The 17,911-nt window shown below is 39.3% G+C and overlaps 4 protein-coding genes across 8 annotated transcripts; 3 read left to right on the top strand and 1 right to left on the bottom strand.

Moving 5' to 3' along the window:
• Nucleotides 1–1,759: 1,759 nt before the first annotated feature.
• On the bottom strand, nt 1,760–2,589 carry LOC108650450 (selenoprotein F). The gene is made up of 3 exons (XM_018099596.3): nt 2,448–2,589; nt 2,271–2,392; nt 1,760–2,219 (listed from the first exon to the last, which is right to left on the bottom strand). Exons 1-3 carry the CDS (start codon nt 2,493–2,495, stop codon nt 1,841–1,843), a joined length of 549 nt encoding a protein of 182 aa, XP_017955085.1. The 5' UTR covers nt 2,496–2,589; the 3' UTR covers nt 1,760–1,840.
• A 63-nt stretch (nt 2,590–2,652) lies between these two features.
• Nucleotides 2,653–9,332, top strand: Ndfip (Nedd4 family interacting protein). 3 transcript variants are annotated; one of them, XM_089260180.1, is made up of 2 exons: nt 2,653–2,793; nt 8,388–9,332. In XM_089260180.1, exon 2 carries the CDS (start codon nt 8,390–8,392, stop codon nt 9,179–9,181), a length of 792 nt encoding a protein of 263 aa, XP_089116306.1. In that variant the 5' UTR covers nt 2,653–2,793; nt 8,388–8,389; the 3' UTR covers nt 9,182–9,332. The 3 variants fall into 3 exon arrangements, with proteins under 3 accessions (XP_089116306.1, XP_017955074.1, XP_089116307.1); XM_018099585.2 differs by lacking the exon at nt 2,653–2,793 and adding an exon at nt 2,861–2,976; XM_089260181.1 differs by lacking the exon at nt 2,653–2,793 and adding an exon at nt 4,735–4,758.
• Nucleotides 2,727–8,296, top strand: Krn (Keren). 2 transcript variants are annotated; one of them, XM_018099594.3, is made up of 2 exons: nt 2,727–2,976; nt 7,181–8,296. In XM_018099594.3, the coding sequence occupies exon 2, from the start codon at nt 7,355–7,357 to the stop codon at nt 8,003–8,005; it is 651 nt and encodes a 216-aa protein (XP_017955083.1). In that variant the 5' UTR covers nt 2,727–2,976; nt 7,181–7,354; the 3' UTR covers nt 8,006–8,296. The 2 variants fall into 2 exon arrangements, with proteins under 2 accessions (XP_017955083.1, XP_089116308.1); XM_089260182.1 differs by lacking the exon at nt 2,727–2,976 and adding an exon at nt 4,625–4,758.
• A 774-nt stretch (nt 9,333–10,106) lies between the features above and the next one.
• Nucleotides 10,107–17,852, top strand: Pep (Protein on ecdysone puffs). 2 transcript variants are annotated; one of them, XM_089260179.1, is made up of 4 exons: nt 10,107–10,282; nt 11,431–11,815; nt 14,113–14,336; nt 15,824–17,852. In XM_089260179.1, the coding sequence occupies exons 2-4, from the start codon at nt 11,519–11,521 to the stop codon at nt 17,436–17,438; spliced, it is 2,136 nt and encodes a 711-aa protein (XP_089116305.1). In that variant the 5' UTR covers nt 10,107–10,282; nt 11,431–11,518; the 3' UTR covers nt 17,439–17,852. The 2 variants fall into 2 exon arrangements, with proteins under 2 accessions (XP_089116305.1, XP_017955023.1); XM_018099534.3 differs by lacking the exon at nt 10,107–10,282 and adding an exon at nt 11,171–11,281.
• Nucleotides 17,853–17,911: the final 59 nt, after the last annotated feature.

Here is a 17,911-nt window from a genome sequence, read left to right on the forward strand (position 1 = left end):
TTATTTATTAAGCTTAACACCTCAGACTAGTCACATTGACTTTCAATACATACATATGTATGTACGTTACATATTGCCTAATATAAGTTAAACAACCTTTTTTACTAGCGTGCTAAAAGCGCAAAGCGCAAATCGCAATTAAAAAATCAAGCTTTTGATTTTTATAACGCTGCTCGCGTTGACTTTGCTGATACTGTTAACGGTAAAAGGGCAAGTCGCACAAAAGAGCGTAGGCGAGAGAGAGAGATGGAGAGAGAGAGAGAGAGCGTTAACGCGCTAAATGTCACATCTCTCAACCTCTCTCCCACTCACTAGCACTCGCACATCGTTTTAGTGGTCTCTCGTGTCGTTTTTTAATGAAGCGCCAAAATCAAATCAAAATTGTCGCGCTAATGGAAGCTACATGTGTATATGACGCTTTGACTATAGCGTCATTATTGTTATCGGCTCACTCTGCTGGACGACCGGTTCCTAACACTAAAGGCGCAAATGTTATCAGCAAACACGAGAGAGAATTACAAAAACAACAACAGGGGGCGCCTCAAACGACATTCCAAGACGCAGCCAACAGCCATGCTGCTAACCAGGGGGGCTCTCAAAGTTACTTGAAATGTGCACAAATATATACATACGTATGTATTTATGTATATAAATATTATATACATACATACATATATAGTTTTGCCAAACAGTTGAATGCTCTTTTATGGCACACAATGATAAGCTCTCTGACGTGCATAATAATAATGCAATATGCATAGAATAGTCATAATGGAAGTAATTAATATTGATCACAAGGCAAAAGCTATTGATTCACAATAGGGCGTGACAGTCGTTCACAATATCATGACAAATACGTACATATGTACATAAATACATACATATAAATATTTTGCATTGAAGATTTTTGCTTTTCGACTTGTAATCAGTGTTGATTAATTTTAGTATAGCTTTTTCTATCCACCTTGCCCCACTGTGGGTCAGGCTATGATTAAAACAATAAACAACCCCAGCAACAACAAAAATCGCAATATATGTATGTGTGTATATGTGTATACTATATAAAAGCGAATATAATAAATACTTATAGAATAATATGAATTGTAACGTAAACAGGCGATATTGCACAAAGTATTCATACATATAAGAAATTGAATTTGCAAATCAGTTTCTTGCGAATGTCCACATCCACATTCATACATACATACATACATATGTGTGTGTGTGAAGAATTGCATACATAACCTCAGTTTGACACTATTGTGAATGAAGCCGCGTGCACATGCGCCCCAACAGCCCCGGTTAGAGGGAGTGAGAAAGCAAAAGCCAAAAGCATGTCGCACAAGAAAATTTAACATATAAGAAGTGTAAACATTTCGATATTTGCTTTTCCAATTTAGTGAATGACTATTTTAACAGTCTGAGCAAATATTTGATTAATAATACGTCATACGAATGTTTGTGTGGGTAAATTACCGTACGACTTGCGAAAAGAATTAATTCACAATAGGCATAGATTGTTATTGCCATTTGAATGGGTCACAATAGGCAGCCATTGTTATTGCCTTCACACTCGGCAAAATTGATAACGAGATAACAAATCAAAAAATACATATTAATTTATATATGATGAATCAATACATTTTCGGCGCAATGCGACAGAAAGAGAAATATGGCAATTTGTCATCAACCTGAAGCACTCTCAAACTGTAAGCACCAACAGCTTTCAAAGTTTTGCATACACAGACAAAAAGCTCGCTTTGGTTTCTCAACTCCTAGACGATAGGCTATCTTTATTGACTACTTTGCTCAAGGCGGATCGCTCTTTTCATATTCATATTCATATTTTATTGGTGCGCAGAAAATCATCATCATCTTCATCGCTGGCATCCTCAACAACGCTATAAGAGCTTTTGCCGCCGCTTTCCTTGGCGAGATGCGTCTCGAAGAACTCCTCCACGGTATCCGTATTCCATTTGGTTATGGACAACGTTTCTTGGACCTTGCCACTGGCATCCAACAGTTTCACAATTGGATCTAAGCCGCGCACATATTTGATTTGCAGATTGGGGAATTTTGCAGGCCGACCGCTCTGTATGAATGCCTGGATCTGAGGATAGGCACGGAATTTACAGGTGCAAACCTCTAGAATCGCCTTGGCATAAGTGCGCTGCGCCGCTGGCTGCTGATCCTGTGTGCAGCACTGCTTGCAATGAGGTCTAAAGGATCGATTTATTAATATTGTATGTAATCATAAAACAATTACTTACTTAATAGCCTCCAGTCCAAAATCATCTAATTTGTCACAATTGGAGCACATCAACTGTGTCTTAATAAAGCCTAGCTCCCGGCATTCAGCAACTGTGAATTCAGAATGAGCCGACTTAAGGCACTGCAAAGGCAAAATAAGTCAGATAAATATAATAACTGAAGATTGTCGTACTTACGCTTATAAAGGCCACAAAGGAACACAATAATAATACAAATTTGTTCATATTTAACTCAAAAATTTAATTAATCTACCACGTCGTTGTTTACAATTGGTTTAATAGCAATCGATTACTCGATATAAGCATCGCTGCTCTCAAGCGCCTGTGCACAAGTTGGTATTTTCTGTTGAATTTAGTATTTCATATTTTAGTATCTGTGCAGCACTGGATGAAGCAGTGCGTCGCGTGAAGTTGGCAGTGAAATTAAATTTGCTGAAGAAGAAGAATGTGGCTCGCGTAGTCGCATTTGTTTTGCTCCAACTAATTCACTGAAGAAAATTTGATTAACAGTTCGTTAATTATTGCAAGTATTACAATAGCTAACGAAATACCGAAACGTATTACAATTAAATTATTTACCGTTCCAAAAGACAACAGTATTCTGTGTGTGTTTGGCAACAGTTTTTGGCAAATCAATAAATACATTCGTTGAGAGCGAACGCGCTGCGCAAAAGTGAAAAACCAATCAACGAACGCATACAAGAAGGTGAATAATCAAAATGAAAAACTAAATTCGGCATAGAAAATACAAATTCGATTGCTGTATAAATAAAACTTGTGCCGAGCTCTTGTTGCTCTTGTTGCCTTGTTGCTGCTGCATCAGTTGTTGGGGTAGCACAGAAATAGAAACACAAATGTAAAAAGGTTGTAGAGCATAGGTGGAGGAGCAAAACAGCTCCAGGGGAGCGAGAATCTTGCCTATGCATGCCTATGTGTGTGTATGTGTGTGTGTGTGTATGTGGCTACAGCTGTATGTTTGTATGGGCGTGCTTGTTTGTGTTTTGATTAGTAAATTTATAATCTAAGAGCTTCTGCTGATATTTCGCCTCGGTGTTAAATACTTTTTCACTGTGATAACTGCTCTATGTGGCAATTGTTGTTGATTCTATTCATATTTTCTTACTCAACGGCTCGTTAATTCATTCATTTGCCCTTGTCCAGCAATAAGTTGTTTTTCTTCTTCTTATTCTTGACTAGAATGCACAGGCACAAATACTGGCGCAGCTTTGAATACCCTACAAAAATGAATGCATTTCAGTTACATGGCCTTGCATGGGCTTGGGCGTGTGTAAGGGCATTGGAAATTCGGCTAGCCGAAGTGAATTCTACTGGTGAAACTTGTTTTAACTGCCCACTTTAATGCATTTTGTATTCTTAACGGTTCTAGCTATTGCGTGTGCATATCTGTGTGTGTCTGTGTCTGTGCATGTGTGCTCGTTCATTCAAGTTGATGCATGCAACGACATGATGCTGCTGCAGGCGGAAGCTGCTTCTTAAGGTCTTCATTCAGTCGCCTGCTTCCGCCTGTAGCTCGCGTCTCGCTTAACTGGTTTAGGGCACAGCTGCCTATGCGTGTGTGTGCATCTGTGTGCGTTTGCATTGTTCGCACCTGCTGCAAGAGGCACCAACAGCAACAGCTACAGCTACGATGGCAGCTGTCATTCTGCTCAAATTTCTTATCAATACGAAAAACCTTCAGATCGTGTTTTGTTTTTCGCTATTTTTGCGTTACTTCTATTTCAACTTCTTTGTCAGCCTATTGAGTTAGCCAAGTACCTGGCTGGCAGAGCCAACTACTTACGCATACATGTGCAATATATATTTGTGTATGTATGTATGTCGAGTGCCTATTGAATTTCTCCTACCCACGCCAACTCTCAGTTTTGCCCTCTTTCTATTTCACATTTCAATGGCTGTCTGAGGTAATTTGTGTATTTTTTTCTTTTTGCTCGTTTCCTGCAAATGTTTGGGTATATTAGTTACGTGTGAATTGATATATAATATAAATATAAATCTATGGCCCTATATATGAACATATACATACATATATTTGCTAAACTGTTATATATTGCAAATTACAAATATAAATATCGACATTGATCAATATTGACTTTTAAAACGCCCATTTTACTTATTCGTATTTTGATAAAGCTTTATATACAGCTAATCTTTCTGCAGAGTATGAGCTAGCCGAGAGTTATGTATGTAAACCTAATATTTATGTATATATAGCTGTTGTGTACATATTATGTACACTTTCAATCGTGTGACTCAGCTCTGACTTTATCAATTGATTGCATTGTTGTTGTAACATACGCGCTTTATCGCCTAATCAGCGCCTGTTTTGCCACGCAAAAAGAAACGAGCGATATGAAGCCAGCCCAGCTGGCAATAATTATTAGTACTCATGTGTCTTTAAGTAAGAAGAGAACAACTGTATTGGCCATTCGGTCTAATTACCTAATTGTTAATGGCCAGTGAATTACAGGTAAAACGCTAAAAGAGACGTGTATAAAAATACAATAGGAAGCAAAACTCTGATTAAAGAGGAATACTAAATATGAGTACTATTTAATATAATAGTTAGGTGTGACTAATAGTTAGAGAGGTAGAGCAGAGTTAGAATTACCCAAGATTTGAGATAAGATTGGTATATATACAGTACTTTCCTGGTATAGATAATCATTGAAGCAGAGTGTGAAGTGCAACTGCAGACATATGGAATACGAAGATTGAGAGTAAGAGAGAAAAAGTGAGAGAGAGGGAGAGAGAGTAAAAAAGAGACAGACAGAGAGAGAGAGAGAGAGAGAGTAAAAAAGAGACAGACAGTGAGAGAGAGAGAGAGAGAGAGACCAACAGCCATCGATAGATCCCTTGAAACTGGAACTCCTCTAAGCAATAGCCCAAGATCTCAAGCTATATATACATACTTTCAAGTAAACATTCTATGAACAAGTCTCTGATACCCTGTAAATTCTAGATTTCTCTGTTTTATCTCGTTTCCAAGTTCATAAATCTCCCAGAATAAGCTTATATCTAGAGTGTTTATTATGGTAACACTGGGCATATGGTATGTGTGTGTGTCTTATAAATTGACCTTCTCCTAATATGTCCGGCACACACGCATTCGCCCACACCTCGAATTAACTTAACTGGGAAGCCAAATAAACTGCGCATTTGCGTGTTTTTTGCGGCTGTTCCTCCATTTGTAAATGTTGCTAATTAGAGTCGTAGTCCCGATTTGCACAGTGAACAGCAGTTGGAAATATACGACTACAACGATTTAACAGCCCAAGAACTATTTTGAGTTATTATTCAAATTCGCTTTCAATTGCCCAAAAGGTCAATCAAATTGGCACTCGTTTGCTCGCGCGACAATTTCTCCATGAGAACGTTAACTGTAGAGCTTGATGTGTTTTTTCCTCTCTCTCTATATATACATATAGCGTATGTAATGCTTCTGAAGTACCGTTAGGTTCAAGGACATCTGACAACAGTGGAAAACCAGTTAGCCATAAATTAGCGTGGCGAATAGCTCGTAATTAAAGTTCTGAACTTGAGCCAAAACAAAGCTTGTTTCTACGAGTTGCGGGTAGAAAAATATATAAATATAATAATCAGGTGGAATATTCATAGAGTACAAAGTATATAGACTCTATGACGTGTGGCGGAATGTTTATGGTGCCTTTGTCACGGCATTTATAAAGTGGAACCACACGAAAAATCATTGTAAGCGTGGCAAGCTGTAAGTGTTCCGATCTGTGAAATCTTATTGAACATCTGCTCAACATGATTGTTTATGGTATATATAGAATGAGACTCATACTAGCTTATTACTCGTTGTTTACTACTAATAGACTGTTAGTATTTTATTGCTACTAATATTGCTAATCTTGCTGATATTAGTTAGTAATAGTGCTGATACTACTACTATTTCAGTTGAACTAATCTACCGTCAATAGTAGTATTATATCACTACTCTACTAGTACCACTACTACGACTATTACTACTACTTTTCCTTTTACTATTACTATCAGACTACTTTTCTTCTGCTCTACTATTTCTTATTTACTACTGTGCTAGTATTTATACTTATGCTGTCCCAAGACTAGCAACTCTTCATTTACTACTATTTTGATACTCATCTACTACTAATACTACTACTACTACTACTTTTACAACAAGACACCCTCTACTTCTTTACTCTGTCTACTATCCACTATTTATACAATATCCGTTTCTTGCACATTCTAAGCATTTTAACGATCCACTCGTTTTCCACATGCACTCGTGGAACTAACTCTACCTGCAAGAGTTACCTTATTGTCATTTAGCGTTAAGGATAGTCAAGGTGACTTACGTAAAGTTCAACTTGCCAAGTTCAACGTATTCGCGCTTATGTATTTTTAAAAGTTAAGAGTGAACACATTAAAATACCCAAAAAATAAGTAAACAACGAAAAAAAAAAACAAGTGCAAACTGTGCAAACATCTTCGTTCAGTTGAGACAGGTAAATAAAATGTGTAATTTGTGTTTATTTCTCTTATTTTGTACAGAACATGTAATTTGTTAATTAATAAGCCGCTTTGTTATTTTCCACTTAGGTCGATAGCGAGAGACAGAGAGGGAGAGAGAGAGAGAGAGTGACAGACAGACAGAGATGAGAGAATGGGAGAGAGAAAGAGAGAGAGGGCAGCAGTGGGAATGAGATTGAGGGCAAGGCTGGCCTAGGCAGGCGTTAGCACACTCTACAGCACAGCTCGGCACAACACACACACACACACACCAACACCCACAACTTAACACGCACACCACAAAAAAAAAAAAAAGAATAAGAAAAACACAGTAAATTCACTTTTATTGAATTTTAAGTTGATTTTAATTGCACTTTGCTTTTATTCTGTTGCAGACAACGCACGAAAAACAAAACAAAAAAAGTCAAGAACAAAAACTAAACAAAAAGCAAAAAGCATAAGCAAAACACAAGACACACAAATTTGTTTGCCACCCAACCTGCCTCTCGCCCACTTGCAATACTTCTCGCCATGCGCCGCCGCCTGCTGCTTAACTTGTAGAACTCAAGATGAAAGCTCAAACGCTGCTTGCCTTTTCCGCTGTGCTCTGTGCCTGCCTCTCGCTGAGCGCCGCCTGCTCCTCGCGTGCCATATCCAAGCCTCGTCCGGAGGCAGCGCAGACATCGCCTCCGCCCGATAATGTCATCGCACTGACCACCACGTCGAGGCCGAACATCACGTTCCCGATCTACAGCTGCCCGCCCACATATGCCGCCTGGTATTGCCTGAACGACGCCACCTGCTTCACCGTGGAGATTCACAACGAGATTCTGTACAATTGCGAGTGCGCGTTGGGCTTTATGGGTCCGCGCTGCGAGTACAAGGAGATCGACGGCTCCTATCTGCCCACGCGCAATCGTGTGATGCTGGAGAAGGCGAGCATCGTGAGCGGAGCGACGCTCGCCGTCATCATTATGGCCATGTGCTGTGTGGTGCTCTACTTGCGGCACGAGAAGCTGAAGAAGGAGAAGCTGCACTGCAACAGCAACGGGAACGATGTGGGTGATCTGGGTTTCGAGAATGCGGGCGTCGATCAAGTGGATGGCTTTAAGCCGCTGCGCATAGCGCGTCGTCCCTTTGGGCCGCATCATTGTCGCATTGTCACATTGGAGCAGGCCTATCGTCTGTCAGCTGCCAGCCATGAGCGTGCCAGGCACTAATCTGCGCTAACGACTAATCTTTCAAATTGTTTAACTGTTTTCATTTTATTACAAATAACTGATTTATAACTTGAATTAAGCGATTCCATCGAAGTGCCTTTCGATTATGCAGCTAACGCAATAAGTATTATTAACTGAAATCCAATGCAATTTTGGCAGCGAGCCGCCCATTTATTTAATAATACGACTAATTTAATAATTATTTATTAAACAAATGACAAAGCATTACAACTATTTTTAATAAAAATGCGAGAACAAAGTTTTGACTAAATAAAAAGTAAATTTGATTTATGCATCGTATTTATCTCTCTTTGCAGTCTATTTTAAATTATATTATATATTCAAAATTAATGATCTTCATCCCATTCTTTCTGTTTTACAGTTATGCCGCACAATAATCAGCAACCCTCCGCACCGGGCGATGATCCATTGGGTCCGCCCAAGGCAGACTTTAGCGCACCTCCGCCGTACGAGCCGGACGCACAGGGTCAGGGCGGCCAACAGCCACTGGCGCCGCAGCAGCCCTCGCTGGCGCTGACCGCACACGTTGCAAGCGATGGGGATCAGTCGCAGAGCTGTGAGCTGGCGCTGCCGCAGGAGCTGCACGGCAAGCTGCCCACATATGAGGAGGTGCAAATGGAGAAGTCACTGAATGGAGAGCTGCCGCCCGCCTTTCTGACCTTGCCAACGACCCAGCAGTTGCCGCCGCCGCCAAATCCGCTGTTGCCGCTGCCCCCAAATCCGCTGCGTGATGGCCCCGGCGCTGTGCGCTCCAATCATCCGGCGCTGACGTTCATTGCCATCGATGCGGGCGATCCGGAGAACAGCCTGTCGACCACAGACAATTTGCTGGGCACGGACATCATGTTCATTACGGCGTTTATGGTCGCATTTCTATTCAACTGGATTGGCTTTCTGATGCTCACCTGTTTCTGTCACACGATTGCGGCCCGGTACGGCGCTCTGTCCGGCTTCGGGCTGTCGCTGGCCAAGTGGACGCTGATTGTGAAACACTCAACGGACTTGGCCTCGCATGAGAACTCGTGGCTCTGGTGGCTAATCTGCGCCTTTGGCTTCCTGATTGCCATACGCGCCTTCATACAGTATGTGAGCATCAAACGCTCCTGGCGCCTGCTCTCCGCATCGGCCCAGGAGCGATTGCTCTTCTTCTACTAGGTGCGGGCGCCGTCGCCGACGGCGGATTATGTAAATACATTAGAAGTGCGAGTCATTTGAAAACGATAAACATATGCAAATATCCTTTACGTTCGATCCCAAAAAACACACACAAACAGAAGCAGAGAGTGAAAGAGATAGAGAAAGAAAACAAAGAAAGATATGAAATCAAATGCGAACTTACTATTGGTTAGTGTTCTCTGTAGTTACTATGTTAAATAGCGCAAGTTAATCCATAAATCCGTTAAATCTAGCATATAATATTGTCGGCATGTCAATGAGACAGGCGCACAGAGTAGTGAGAGTCGGGATGCGGATGCCATTTGGATCCCATTTCGCTGCACCTTTTGCCTATCTAATTGATCTATGTTCTTGTATATGTAAACTGTGTATAGATGTCTCACTGTAGTATCTTCTATTTTTAGTAGTCGAAAGAAAGACACCACACATAAAACACGTAGCGAAATGTATGCCACCATATTTTATGTTGAGTCTATTCTATGCTGTGGTACTTAAACAGCTACAACACAAAAGGCAGCAGTAATTTTTCTAGATAAATGCAAAGAAAAGAACTATTATAATTACGATTATTGCTATTATAAAGATTACAATTAATATGTTTAATCCCTTTATATGTAAAAAGATATGCATTACAAGGACGTATATCAGAATTATACGTCAATTTTATGCAAATTAATAAAATTAAACCAAAAAAAAACAACCTCCTTTGCCCTATGTTTCATTTTGAATTTCGCTCGATAATATTGTGACTTCATTTATCAAAATAGCACTTATCGATATTTAAAAATATCGGCCCGGCTCAGAAATATATATCGCATACATTTGAACAGTCTGGCAATATTGTGCTTTGCAATCAACCCTGCGATGAAAAATAATTACCATCGGTTTCTATCGAAGCAATCTATTCATATTACTTGCAGCTCATAGAGAGAAGTGTCTCGTTCGTGTGTGGAAAATAAAATTTCACAATAGGCAGCCATCTTAAATATAGAATTAAATTTTGTATAAAAAACGTGTTAAAATAGTCACAGAAAACAAAAATAAATTGCATAGCGCTGCAAATCAAGAAAACTAATCAACGTAAGTCAATCAATGCATAATTTCCCGTACTTTCATTAGCTGTGAAAAATATTCTGTGCGTGTGTATGAGTGTGTGTGTGTATCTGTTGGCAGATTATTTTTTTCACATTGCCAACCTGCAATCTAATTATTGATTTTCATTGGTGGTCTCATGGTAATAGTGGCTTCTGCTACAAATTTTTCAGAAATTATAAAAACTTATGCAATCTATGCCGTAAGAAAAAAGTACATTTAGTTTGCTGAGCTTTTGATATAATGTAAACTGCGCAGAATTAGTGGTGAATGAAGTTGACAATAATTATCTCTTAGATTATAATATTTAGTTTAATTCTTCGTTGTGATAAGTAAATAAATGCATGATCTGCTTAAGCATACTTTTTTCAATGCCGGTTTTCTGATTCAGCCGACACGCACACACACACATACGCATCGCTTGGTCGCCATTTTTTTTTTTAGATAGGCATTCACCTCAACCAGCAAAAGCATTTGCTTTTGCCGCTATTTTCAGCCGGTTATATTGTTGTTGGTGCATTAAAACCAGTTTTTTTTGTATCGCTGCTAACTAACTGTGCCCATTTCTCTTTTGTGCTTGTATTTGTGTATGTCTGCAATTCTGGTAAACAGGTAGCGTTCTACATGTACGTCAATGCGTGCGTCAATACATACTTAAATACTACCCTGTTTTCAGATGACGTTATTTTTGTATACATATAACTTGATGTGTATGTATCTGCGCTTCCTTTGCACACCCCTAGATACAGATACTTTACTTTTTTGTGTGCCTAACATATGTTTTTACTAACTTCATCTAAATAATTCAACTACTATTTAGTAACAGTTAAAATTAGTTTACATTGTTTATGTTCTGTGATGTTTTTTTAATTTCAGCATAGCCTTTACAAACGCTTCATAAACGCACGCTTTCGCTTACCCAAAATACCCAAAAAAAAAATTCTTAAATACATATTTTCATCTAGTATAGCTAAGAGTCATGGTCAGGTATGCCTAGAAACCCATTAAATATACTAAATATACACTTTTACAACTAAATGCATTTTAAGTACCTCTATTCAGAGTGTTCATGCTTAGATATAAATATTTAATTTGGCTAAGTGCAATCCTCCATCTTTCTCTTTCTTTTATTGCAGCGTTAAGGTCAACGTAAATCCGCAACAACAACAACTACATTCGCGTCCAGCACATTTGATCAACGGCAACAACAATCTTAAAGCGAATATGGCTTTCCGTGGCAATCAGAATCGCAATCGCAACTTTGGCGGCGGCGGTAATCAGTACGGCGGACCGATGGGCGCCAATCGCATGGGCGGCATGAATATGTCGCCGTGGGAGTCCCAGAATCCCGGAGGCGGCCAATTTGGCAACAATATGCGCCAAGGTGGCGGCCAGATGAATGCCCAGGCTATTAACTTGGCCAACAATTTGCTGAACAATCTATTCGGCAATCAGAATCCACCCTCGCTGCTGGATCTGCCACGCGGCGGCATGGGCAATCGTAATCAACGCGGCGGACCGGTATGTATCGATATATATCGAGCCTTTTTTATCAACATTATAATTTTTGAGTATTCTATTATTATTTTGTGTCTAATCCTCTCTCCGTGGAGGACTGAGAGAGGAGCAGAGGAGCTGAACAGAATTGGTTTACAAATTGCACTTGTTTGATTCCAAGTGTAAATAGTATTGTAGATCTATAATAGAGCTCATTTAATATGCTAATTAACCGCTATCTGTACTTAAATCAACATAAAATTGAATTTACTTGATTTTTGTTTATTATTATTAATTTCTTTTATATTGGTGTCAACAAACAAGTGCACTTGAACCAAATAAAAACTAGCTTCCTCTGCCTCTTAGCTCCCCCACTAGAGAGATAAACCCAAAACAAAAACCCTTATTTTATTTTTATTAAGACATAAGTTTTAAATAGTTTGTAGTTGGTAACTAAAAAAAAAAAAAAAATGAAAAAAAAAAACAAACAAAATTTATAATTAAACCAATTTGCATAAAGTGAGAACCCTGGAAATTTTGGTTAGATGGAGAAGGTTTTCATAGAAAAAAGCATTTATTCCATTTTAAATGCAGATTTTTTGTTTTGTGTAGAATAAAATTTGTTGATGACTTGAATCGATTTGATTGATTGTACCAATTAAATATGAAGTACCGCCAACAAATGTTCCATTTAAAGATGAAAAGAGTATGATGATATTCGAGAAACCAAATATATATATATATATATATTCACTTTTTAGATGTATTTAGGCATTTAAATAACTTTTGTATAAAATACTTTATATATTTACTACGACCAAAAACCCAAATATCAAAAATCTTTGGATTTTTAAAACAATCACAATTTTTGCTAATTTACCAATTATTTATTTTTATTCTCTTCTACACGAAAACTGAAAACCAAACCAAACAAATCATTCGATGCTTGTTTGCAAAAACAAACTCAAAACAATACGCAAAACGCAAATCGAATCGCATCGAAAACGCATTTCGAATCGCATCCAAATTGTGCCTATACATCAAATACATATATATATATATCCGACGATGTTCGTCGCTGCGTGCATTTATTGTTGTTGTTGCTGCTGCAATTGTTGTTGTTGTTTGCCAACAAAATGAATATAACTATAACTACTTTTCCGTTGCTTGTGTTGTCGTATCTCTTCCAACGACAACGTTTATAAATGTGCCTCAAAAATTATGATTTACCTTTTTTTTATATTATTATTACTATGTGTATGCGCAACTGCAATTTCAAAACGATGTATGAACATTGTGGCACATGCAACAAACGAAACAACAAACCAACAAACGTAAAATGCATAAAACGCAAATATATTATATGAAATATGCAAATACAAAAACCAAAATGCAAATATATATAAACGATGCGATGCCCAATTCTTCCAATGCGACGTCCCACTGCACTGATTAATTGATTGATTGAAACTCTTCTAATCTGCTCTGCTCTGCTCTGAAACTGAATAACTAATCGATCCGATCTGGTACTGGTACTGATTACTGATTGATGGTGTGCAACTGCAATTTGCAAAATTACCAAAAAAATATATCAAATAACAATTAAAAAAAAATACAAAAACAAAAATCAAAACTATCATATAACACATCGCCATTCTTCTTCAACGTTCCTGCTCTGATCGAACTCACAATCGAACAATCGAAATCGAACTTCAAACCGATAAACCGATCAATCCACTTAATCGGTTCCTATGCCCGCCCGCCCGTGTTCTGTGTTTCTCAAATCCACAAAATGCCATAAACGCCGCCACGCCAACGACTTCAACAACAAAACATCCCCGTCGACTGATTGCGCGAACCGCTCCGCCGATTTGACCAATATACATCTATCTATCTATATATATATATATACGATATATATATTTATCTTTATAAACAATTAATATTATATATGTGTGAATTCTGTTTTCCCGTTTTGTCAAAATGGAAACTAATTTAATTTCGAAATTTTTTATACAATCCAAAAATATTGTAAATGGCTTAATGCCATCTATATATGTTATATATGCCTTCGCTTTCTATATCTATAATGATTTTATTGTATAACTGTAATCGATTGAATTTATAATTGTACCATATCGATAACGATACCGATGACAATCTATCAACTGAAAATCGTTCAAACTCTACTATTCATACCATTTGCTTCATGAAAAACGAATCTGTTTGATATAAACTATATAATTTACTACTTGAATGTATTGTAAACAAAACGACAACATCAAAAAACAAAAAACTATGTATGTGTTAAACATAAATAGATGGTCAATCGCGGCGGCGGTGCCGGCAATCGTCTCAATAATCGTCGTGGCCAAGGAGGTTTCCAAAATCGTGGCGTTACGGGTGGTCCAAAGCCCCCACAAAAGCAGGGCGCCGGCGGCATTCGTAAGCAGAATGCTTTTGATCGTGCCAAGAAACTTTTGGCTAAAAATGCCAACACTAATAAAAAGAAGGAAATTACTCCTGGCGAAAAAAAAATTGAGAGGTAAGAGTACAACTACTATAAAAATCAAATACAACAAAAAAAAAAACAAAATAATTCCAATAAAACATTTGCCAAAAAAATATAAATATCCGCGAAAAATTGCTCAGTTCGCAATTTTTCCCTCCACATCAATGTATCAATTCTACAAATATTTTTTATCAATGCATCAATTACAAAAAAACAAAAAGTATAACTTTAAGTACTTAATTTCCAATTTTTTCCAATGCATATTGATAAGTTCTTTCTACCAAGAATAATCACAATTAACTATCTCAATTGGATTGCTATATTTATGTATATATATAATATACATATGTATATGTATGTATATATAAATATATGTGTGTATTTCCCTATTTTGTATAGAACATAAATCCTCCTTACTGATTGATGTTAAAATAGAGCGTCTGAGTTTATAGGATGGGTGGACTAAATGTGTTTCGTATAATTTCATTTTTGAGTTATAAATGTTACGTATTTTATTTTATATATTATTATTTTGCTTTTATTTTATTTTCTCGCATATGCTAACTTATTTTAGTATACCTCACGACTCATAGATATCATTTAAGGGGAATATCGTTTGATGTGTATATTCATTAATGTTCAAGCTGTTCGGTATACCGAATTGTTAGATACCCTGAATAGCGAACAGTAATAGACTTTGTAATTATTTCAAATATATATATGTAAATATATATTGATTAATTTTTCATATCCTCTATCCACTATAACATGTTTTTGTGATAATATATACATATATATTCTTTATGAGGAGAAGTCCTCCAGCATTGTCCGCCGTTTTGCTATGTTCGCATAAATGTATTATTCTCACCAATCTTCCGAATCTCGAAATCCTTCCTCGATTTCTCTTTAATACTCTCCGATTGACACAGCAGCTCAGCAGTTCAAGGTATCTATCTAGCTATTTGGATGCTTCCGCCTCTTTGGTGCTATACTAATGTTTAGTCAGCTTTATATTTTTGGAATTCATGAAAGACATATTCGCATCCATAACTTAGTTTTATAAATATTCTCTTGATCCGTTTCAACAACAGATTTCATATCAACGTAATCATGTCCGTCTGTTTTTGTTTCCGTCCTTAAAACCATCATAAAACATTGCATAGATTTGGTTTTTGTGCTTTGTGTAAACCACATTGAGTTCGTGTATCAGAAAACTGAAGTTATTCCAGAGATATTTTTAGTAAAGTCCGACGATTTATGCACTATAATCGTAATGGGAAGTATCATTTTTTCCCTTCCAATCAATTGATTGCCCATCCTTCATTACTTCATCAATATGCCAGAACTATTAATATTATATACATATATATATTGTCTGTCTATATATATTTATCCAGTGCAATCCTTTCAGCGTGACTTCTACAGCTGCCGCCTATTAAAGTCAGCCTCCTTTGAAATAATCTTGACTAATATATAAACTATCTTTTACTCTTTCCACTCGATAATCGTGTGATAATTAGTGTCACCACTCCAAAGGAATCGCCGTATGCTAGCGTGCCGAACGATATGTTCTATTGTCATCTGTGCAAGAAGCACATGTGGGATGCCAACTCGTTTGAGAACCACATCAAGGGACGCACCCATTTGATGATGCGCGAGGGTATTGAGGAGAGCTATCGCCTGAAGGCCAACATGATACGCCAGGAGGCCAAGATTGCTGAGCAGCTAAAGTCGATTGAGTTTGATCGTTTGAAGCGCATGGGCAAGAGCAAGCAGCGCCAGTTGGATTATTGCACCATGTGCGATTTGAACTTCCATGGCCATATCTCAACCCATCGCAAATCCGAGGGTCATTTGCAGCTGAAGAAGTTCTTGCATCCCAAGTGCGTGGAGTGCAACAAGGAGTTTGCCACACGCATCGATTATGACACTCATTTGCTGTCGGCCGATCACCTGAAGAAGGCCGCTGAGAACAACACCAAGGTGGGCGAGCGTAAGCGTCAGACTTTGCCCATAAGCACCGCTGAGGAAGAGACTCGCGACCTCCGTCCACCACAGAAGCGCAAGAAGAAGCCCGTGAAGAAGGAGGGCGAGGAAACCACTGAAACCAAGAATGACAAAGAGGAGGGTGCCGAGGGCGAGGAAGCTGAAGGTGAGGAGCCCAAAGAGGGTGAAGAGGCTGCTGATGAAACCAAGGAGGGTGAAGATCTCAATGAGAGCCAGGAAGAAGAGGAGGTTGCTCTCCCCGTTGATCCCGAGGACTGCATCCTTGACTTTGCCGAAGGTGATGAGATTCCCAGTGAGGTAGACACTCGTCTGCCCAAATACAATTGGCAGCGTCCCGTTGGCGCTGGTCTGATCTCAAAGCTGGAGTGCTTCGAATGCGCTGTCTGCAGCAAATTCTTCGACACAGAGGTCACCGCCGAGATTCACTCGCGCACCGCAACTCATCATCGCAACTTCCTCAAGTTCATCAATGAGAAGTCCAGCGATACCAAGATTGCACAAAAGCGTGCCGCCGCTGCCCTTGAGGAGAATGAGCGCAAGAAGCGCAAGATCGATGAAAGTGAGACTCCAGCTGCCGAGGGCGGAGCCGAGGAGACCACTGGCGAAGCTGGCGAGGGAGAGCTCTACGATCCATCGGAGGCCACTGGCGACGACGAAGACTTCGAGATGGCTGAGAATAACGAAGGCGAGGAGGAGGCCGGCGAGGGTGAGGAGCCGGCTGGCGAGGAGAACGGTGAGGAGATGGAGACCCAGGAACAAGAAGAAGCCGAGCCAGAGCCCGAACCAGAGCCGGAGCCAGCTCCAGTGCCAACTCCCGCACCAGTAGCTCAGCCAGCTACACCGACCAAGACCGAGCCAGCCAAGACACCGGCAAAGGCCCCTGCCGCGGCAGCTGCTGCTCCAGCTGCAGCCACTCCTGCTGCCGCCACACCAGCTGCTGCTCCTGCTGCAGCCACACCAACTGCAACTCCAGCTCCGGCTGCTGCCACACCAGCTGCAGCTGCAGCTGCTCCAGCAGCCGATGCCTCGCCATCGCCAGCCAAGAAGGCAACGCCCGCTCGCGCTGCCGCCGGCCCAAAGGCAACGCCGCAACGCAATCGCGCGCGCGGCCGCTACAACCGCTACTAGACGAAGCATCAGAAGATGGCGGCATTATTGGGCATAAGACACAATATATAGATATAATATAATCCATTAATCTAAAGCACACAAAACTTTCCACACGATCGAGAGAAACCCCTATACCACTGTAAGACAGAGATCTGAAAGCGAATGCACTTCCACTTCTCCACCTCCATTCACACGACCTTTTTTCTCTTTGTGACATTTTCATCGCATTTTGCATAAACAATTTGTAATTTGTAATTGACACAGACAGACATCAACTGGACCTAAACACCTTTCCCCGTGTGTCTCCGATTGCAGAAACCAAAACACATTCACTAAACAAACAAAAACAAAAGAAGATTTAAAACAATTAAAGAAAAATGCATTCAAATTATGTACTAAATAACTTTTAAAATAAAAACTTACTTGTACACAACATGACAAAAGAAAATCGGCTATTTAATTCAAGAGGAGGATTACGATTATTATTCGAT

The sequence above is a fragment of the Drosophila navojoa genome, chromosome 4, assembly GCF_054131105.1.
Source record: "Drosophila navojoa isolate 15081-1374.11 chromosome 4, UAZ_NAV_1.0, whole genome shotgun sequence".
NCBI lineage: Eukaryota > Metazoa > Arthropoda > Insecta > Diptera > Drosophilidae > Drosophila > Drosophila navojoa.

Coding starts and splice junctions, on each gene's coding strand:
- Pep (XM_018099534.3), top strand. Junction 11,816..14,112: donor GTAATCAACGCGGCGGACCG/GTATGTATCGAT, acceptor AAACATAAATAG/ATGGTCAATCGCGGCGGCGG. Junction 14,337..15,823: donor GGCGAAAAAAAAATTGAGAG/GTAAGAGTACAA, acceptor TGTGATAATTAG/TGTCACCACTCCAAAGGAAT.
- Krn (XM_018099594.3), top strand. CDS start 7,355: ATGAAAGCTCAAACGCTGCTTGCCTTTTCCGCTGTGCTCTGTGCCTGC.
- Ndfip (XM_089260180.1), top strand. CDS start 8,390: ATGCCGCACAATAATCAGCAACCCTCCGCACCGGGCGATGATCCATTG.
- LOC108650450 (XM_018099596.3), bottom strand. CDS start 2,495: ATGAACAAATTTGTATTATTATTGTGTTCCTTTGTGGCCTTTATAAGC. Junction 2,393..2,447: donor CCTTTGTGGCCTTTATAAGC/GTAAGTACGACA, acceptor TTGCCTTTGCAG/TGCCTTAAGTCGGCTCATTC. Junction 2,220..2,270: donor TTTGGACTGGAGGCTATTAA/GTAAGTAATTGT, acceptor TCGATCCTTTAG/ACCTCATTGCAAGCAGTGCT.